A 6,989-nucleotide genomic window follows, 5' to 3' on the forward strand; every position below is an offset into this window, starting at 1 on the left:
AGGGGGGATCAGCAGGCGCTGGGGGAGTCCCTGTTCCCCCGAGCGCCGCAAGGAGTGACCAGGAACAATGGTCACAAGCTGGCGGAGGGAAGGTTTAAGTTGGACATCAGGAGGCGCTACTTCACGGTCAGGGCGGCTAGAGTCTGGAACCAGCTTCCAAGTGAGGTGGTGCAGGCTCCCACCCTGGGGGTTTTTAAGAGGAGGTTGGATGACCATCTTACTGGGGTCATTTGACCCCAGTGCTCTTCCTGCCATGGCAGGGGGTTGGACTAGATGATCTGCTCAGGTCCCTTCCGACCCTAGAAACTATGAAACTATAAATGTGGAAAGTAAAAATCACTTCTTATGAATCTTCAATTTAAAGCTCTGAAAGGTTCTGTTACTTTGACCCTATGCATAGCTCATTGTTCCTTACCTGCTGACAGCAGCTGAAATTGTCAGTCATGCTTTTGTAGTTGATCCTAGTGTAAAACTCTTATCAGTCTAATAGAAGCTCTCTCAATTTTTGACATTTGCTTAGCAACCCACCAGAATATAAGATCCCACATTCCAGGATAAATATGTTTGCAATTCACTATGTATTTATTTTCAAACATTTAGGTATTAAGGAAGTCTGCTGAAATTTACTGAAGTGGCAGTTTTAATGATCGTACCTGCTGATGATTTGATACATAACTCACCTATCTTAAAAAATAAAGATGCTATTAAATCCTACTGGTTGCTACCATTACTAGATAGGTCATTACTGTATGACATATTTCTATACTGAATATCAGTCCTAAATCTAATACATTGAGTACAATTGTGCATGATTCAGATTAAATGTGTTCATTCATGTGTTTGGGTCTCTGGGAACTGGTAAGGTATGAAAGTTAAGGAAAAGTAGATTTAAGCTTTTTTAAAAATTAACTATTCTTGATTTTACATCAGAGCAATACATACCAAAACTGAATAGATGTGCAAACATCTATAAACAGGGGAAAAATCTACAAGATCATGAGCCGTTAAAACCTGTAGAAGAAAAAAAAGGTCTCATAACTCATTACATTATGAACAAAACTTACCCTAAAGCAGATATAAATATGTCTTATTATTAGGAACAGTCCTCATTTTAAAGTCAACTGGCCATACAGGAAGGCTACTCATCAGAGGGCGCGTCTACACAAGACACTATGTTGCTGTAGCACGTAGACATGTCCAGAGACTTTGCTTCTAAGAATATTCCCTTCTGTAGGTCCACAGTGGGGATATACTATCTCTAATTCATAAACTCATGGGTATATTCTGAAAGCAGTGAACACTGGCAAAACATAAGCATCACCTTATTGATTCATATATTTGGAGCAAAGCTTTGAAAAAGAGAGTATTATTACAACAACTCTCATTTTGTTACTGTTAGTTCTGAAACTATTAAAATGTTTTGAAAAATGAGAGGAGGATAGAACTAGAAAAGCCACTATGCCCTGATAAGAAAAGTTACTCACCTCTAACTGAAGTTATTATTTTGAGAACTGCCCTTTGTTAGATAAGAAATGTGAGCAGAGAATTTAAATGATACCATTGTTTTCTACAAGGAGGCATATATAGTATAGTAGAGTAGTGAAACATGTGCATGGCCCTTCAGTTTGAAACCTGAGATTCTGAGATCAAGATTTGACAGTAAGTTCATTAGATGCTGGCATATGGAGGTGCCTTGTAGTTCTCATAAGTAGTTTGGTTATACAGCTCATGAATAAGGAGTGCATGGTAGATGAAACAGTGTCAGATAAAAGAATGCTGGCTGCCACAGGATCAGAATATACTCACGTGCTAGAAAATTCAGATAAGTATCTGAATATAATTCTGATTCAATTCCTGAAGAGTTACAAATTACATTCACAATAATGTCCATAGAATTGATGCAGCAAGATTAACATCTTAAAGGCTAGGGACAGAAGTAAACAAGTTACACATAAATTGCTTTAAGTCATCAGAAACTGGTTTAAACCACCTGGCTGAATGTAGTATCAGACTTATTTGGGTCAAAACAGTTTATGAAACTTCTGTCCCAGAACCCCTTCCTGGTTCATGTTAAATCAGACCCCCAGCATGCTTTCCAGCCCTGGGCTGGGATGCGCTGTCTGCTCCAGCACAGAAGGGTTTGGGGAGGCGGGAAGGTAGGCAGGGACTGCCCCCCCACCCAGGCAAACTCTGGCTGGGGTCTAGGGCCAAGGAGGGGTAGGAGAGTTAAACCTTCCCCCTATTACAGAGCTGCCCTGCCCTGCTAAAAACTTATTGCTTGCTGCGACTGTGGTCTACAAATCCCAGAGGCACCTGGAAGCAGGAAGAAGAACTGATGAGCAACCTGTAGAGTCCTGCGGCTGTCATTTTGGACTACAAATTCCAGAGACCTCGGGGGCAGTGAAAATAGGAAGTGAACACACAGCCCATGCTGGCTACATGCTCTGTGCACCCCCCCGCAGCTTCTGGCCTGAGCCACTGCAGGCATGTGGCTGCACTTTCTTAATCAAAAGTAAATATCTGTCCAGTTCTTTCTCAGTTTAATCTCTGCAGGCTAGAGCAACCTGCAAAGACTGAATTGATTTAGCCTTGGGCTTTTTGACTGCCTATATTTGGCCTTTAAGACCCTACTTTGGCAAGCTATTCCTTGAGGATGCCCCCCTGCTCCTACACATAGCCTACTGATGTCAGAATTCCAAGCAGAATTTATTGCAGGCCCAAAGGCTTGTCTAGGAAAATTGAGAAATATTCAATTATAGCTGCAGATTTCACTTTAACTATGGTAAAACTGACTTAACACTAAATTACCTCTTCTTCATGTTCATCATCTTCCTCAAAGGTTCGCTTGGATGGAATTTCACTCTTGGATTCTGGAACTCTAACATTCATTATGTGCATATTCCTCCCATAGCCGACATTATTCTGTTTCTGAAGAGTGGTATTAAAGGTTTTCTGCTGTTGTGCCTGTTTCAGCAAGTTATTTAACAGCAAAAGATAGGTAATGCAAAATTCATCAGTAATACTAAGAGTGAACCTATACTATGATTTAAAGGCAGATTATGGCATCATATTTAGTTGGGATATTATTATTTTACCAAGCAAATACCCTGTGACTCTAAGACATATATAACATGTAAATACTGAAGATTATGTCTTCAGTCAACTTGAAATTACAAATGACTTTAAAAGCGTACTTCACTATATTTTCCTCTAAACTTTAAAATGTCATTTTAAAGGCAGGAATAATCATAAATTATTCTGGGAGTATGTCACTAATCAGATACAGCATATAAAGAATCAATATTTGAGTATATTTCAGTTGTAAGGCAGAAGTCAACTATTTGTTAGTTGTATCCAATAAAACATCATTTTTGCTTAGCTTAACTGAGTAGAATCATATATGGAAGTCTAGAACATATTTTATTACTTTATTATTTTTGGCGGCTCAATACAATCTTGTAATCAAACTTCATCCATAACACCGTATTTCAATTACAATAAAGAATTTTGCTTTTCAAAGTCAAAAGAAGAAAACTAAGGAGCTTAATATACAGATGAGCAAGACAGTTTGAAAAAAACAAGACCAAGCTCTTCCTATCACCAAACTGAACTTTAACAATAACTATGCCGTTCATAGCTTACCCACTACCACCACTTTGCTGCAGTGCAGATCACTCTGAGTTGGGACAGCCAACTCTTCCACTAGTCTTCCCCCACAGCACCATGCCTTCTCAAGGGTATGCCAGCAATCTTCAGTCTTCTCCCAGCATTAGTGGTACTTTAAAGAAGAGCCAAGGTAGCCAACTTCCCTCCCCAACTTCAGAAGTATTTTAGGTGTTATGAATCTTCACAGGGTGGCCGAAATGTCTAGCACCAGGACAAGGAGTCTGAAGTCCCAGTAATTCCTTTCCTTGAGTTCCACTCTGAGTCTTATTGCTTAGAAATTACAATGACACTGTGTTTGCCTTAGTACAACTATTTATCAGAAGAAGAAAATTATGCTTATGCTTACCTGCTTCATTGCAGTTTCTCCAATTTTGTCAGAATGCTTTCGAATGCTCTCCAAAAAGTCCTTAAGATCAGACATGGAAATTTCTTTAATTTCCTCACGCAGTTTTGGGAGGTTATCTATCATTATCTGGCAAAAGCGATATTGACTAACTCTAGGAAGGTATATATTTTCTAGCTGTTCCATTGTTTTTAAAGCAGAATAATACCTGTAAAAAGTTTAAAAATAAATTTTGAACATATTTTATTAATTTTTTGCATGTATACTTTATTATTTTTGCTCACATAATCCATCAAGTTCCTTCTATATCATCTATATGCAAATATGTGGCACTATAGGTAAAATTTCACAAGTATCTATATGACTTATGAGCCAAAGCTACATTTTTAAGAGGGACTTAAATATCTGAAAATAGGACTCAGTTGCTTTTGAAAAATTTACCCCATAAAAAAAACTTAACCACCTAAATAACAGAATCTAGAATTGGCAGCAAAACTTGAAATAATGCAAAAGACACGAAGACTTAAAAGCACCACAAACTGCTTAAAATCTTGGTCCAACAGGACTTTATACACAGGAAACATAACTGTGAGAAAGCCTGCCATACATGGCATGTATAATAAGTTGTTCTTTAAACAATAACACTGCCAACCATTCAGCTAGGAAGCCTTTTAAAATATTTTTTTAAATATATATTTGTTTTGGGCCAAATTCTGACTCCTGTAATGCAAGAATAAGGAGCAAAGAGTCCTTGTAAGATTTGTCTTGTCTAGAAATATTAATCAAGTTTTAGCTCAGAAAACATGCTATATCTGAACCCAACCTCTATCCAATCAAAAATGCTGAGTAACGTCTTTAGCTCAACTTTAAAATTCTGGTGTTTCAATTGTAGATTTGGCTCCTTTTTCTCTGTATATGTCCCATGCAAACAATAAAAAATGATTAATTGATTAGACAAGGAAACCCGAACATACACAAAGTTATTTCAAATGTACTTTTTTTTTTTCCAATTACAGTAGTTTCAGATGTTATTTTCTAAACAATAATAGGTTAAGCACCCTCAAACAAAAACATGACTTAAGTTGATTTTATCACTTTCATAAGCAAACAAATCTGCACTGTTAATATTTCTACCATGAGTTATGGCTTCATTTATAAAAATCCCTTAAATCAAGACATTTTTAACATAACAATTCCATATAGTTAAAGGATAGGAAAAAACTTTGCCCAAGAACACAACTGCTTTCAGGAGACAGCAAACAAAGGGGTTTGTTTTCCTTTTTTTAATTACGCAGACAAGCTTATCAGAGCACCATTACTTCATCTGCAGGTTTTTTACTGCTGTCTCTAAGATCAAAATTAGCATAATCTATTTAAAATCCATTCTGGAGACCCTTATTTATAATATATATGGAACTCAGGATCTTGCCCTTTTAACATCTATTCTGATCAAGCACTGAATTCCTTTTTACTTAAAGGTCACCCTGCAGGTCAGCACTCAATCTGCAAAGTTCTGCATATTATTTGCATTTTTGTCTAGAAAATAGTATGTGCAATCTGACACTGGAAACTTTATCATGAACATTTGCCAACAATGTAAATACTTTTCAACAAATAAAATGACATGCATGAACTGAAGACTACTATTTAAATAAGCTATTTACATAAGTTAAGGAACACTTTCCAAATATTCTTATGTAAGGTTTTTGAAGTAATTTGTAATTACTCTAAGTAAGTCTTATGAAGGCAGGTTTACTGAGTTTTGACATTATAATAACCTAAAAATGTAAATGTGATAAGACAGCAGAATGATGATAAATTCTCTCATCAAGACCATAAATGTACCACCTTCATTTATTTGATCTCCATGAGAAAAAAATAAGGGAAAAGAACTACTACTTGATATCAGAATTTATTAGCCTACTCCAATATCAAACAGACTCTTTACACAGAGTCCAAACCGCAGACAGAGCAAAGGGACTCATCTGAAAAAATCCTGAAGCTATACCATATAAATTTTTATAAGAAATTCAAAAAACATGAGTCTCTATTCTTAGCAAATTGTTTTTGTAAATAAAGCAGTAAACTACATTAAAATGACATAAAGGATATCAAGAAAGATATTTGTCACTGACAGTCAAATGTAAACCACTAACAACAAACATGCAGCAAAAACTCAAACTAGTTAAAATCAAGTTAAAATTACAAAACAGGAAAATATGGCAGATTGAGCAAGAAGATAATATCCAAAGTCACTAGTGAAGCAGAAGTGCTTTTTTTTCTATATATTACTTCAAAATAATCTGTCACAGAGCCCTATGACCTAATATTTAAGACAGAGTTAACTGCTGCCATCTCCTAAAGGCTATTGCTGGGAATCCAAGAGACAGGATACAAAAAAAATCTTGGCTACGATACTGCCGCTGCGCAGTATCGTAAAAAAAAATCTTAAAATTCCAATACAAAATCTTAACAGTCCAGAGAATAGGAATCAAGAAACTATAAAGAGGGAAAAAATAATAATTTTCTCTGACATTTTGTGCTCCTAGTCAGGGAGGTGTGCTGTATAGTCTCATAAGAAGAATCAATGGAAAGAAAATATTCTTTGCTATTTGTACCCTGCCAAACTCAAATAATTAAAGCAATCAAATTAAATTCCTTCACATAACAGAAAATTCAGTTTCCTGGATCTCTTGGAAATCAAAAAAGACCTAAAGCAATGGTCACCAACCAAGTGATTGGGATCAACCGGTGGATCCCGGAGCCTCTTGCAGTCGATCAGCAGGTCAGTTGGTGGGGGAAGGGAAGGGGCAGGGGTCAGATTGAGGCCCCTGCGGTGAGGGACAGAATGCAGAAGCAGCCTGGTGAGTAGGGTCCCAGTCGGGTGGGTGGTGGGAGGATCAAGCCTGGGTGGCTCGTCCAGGGGCGGGAGGTGGGGGGGCCCCACATTGCTGTGTGCACAGCTGGGGGGTGGGGCAGG

The 6,989-nt window shown here is 37.4% G+C and overlaps 1 protein-coding gene across 4 annotated transcripts in view; it reads right to left on the reverse strand.

The window, feature by feature from the left end:
* EXOC6 (exocyst complex component 6) overlaps positions 1 to 6,989 on the reverse strand; it is a 207,258-nt gene that overhangs the window by 152,713 nt on the left and 47,556 nt on the right. For all 4 annotated transcript variants that reach the window (XM_019502629.1, XM_019502630.1, XM_019502628.1 and 1 more), the window contains 3 exons: positions 4,013 to 4,217; positions 2,809 to 2,964; positions 943 to 1,011 (listed from right to left, as the gene is read on the reverse strand). In XM_019502629.1, coding sequence (XP_019358174.1) covers positions 943 to 1,011; positions 2,809 to 2,964; positions 4,013 to 4,217 — 430 coding nt within the window. The remainder of the gene's footprint in view (positions 1 to 942; positions 1,012 to 2,808; positions 2,965 to 4,012; positions 4,218 to 6,989) is intronic.

This window comes from Gavialis gangeticus, unplaced genomic scaffold (assembly GCF_001723915.1).
Source record: "Gavialis gangeticus isolate Ggan-Ray unplaced genomic scaffold, GavGan_comp1, whole genome shotgun sequence".
Lineage (NCBI taxonomy): Eukaryota > Metazoa > Chordata > Crocodylia > Gavialidae > Gavialis > Gavialis gangeticus.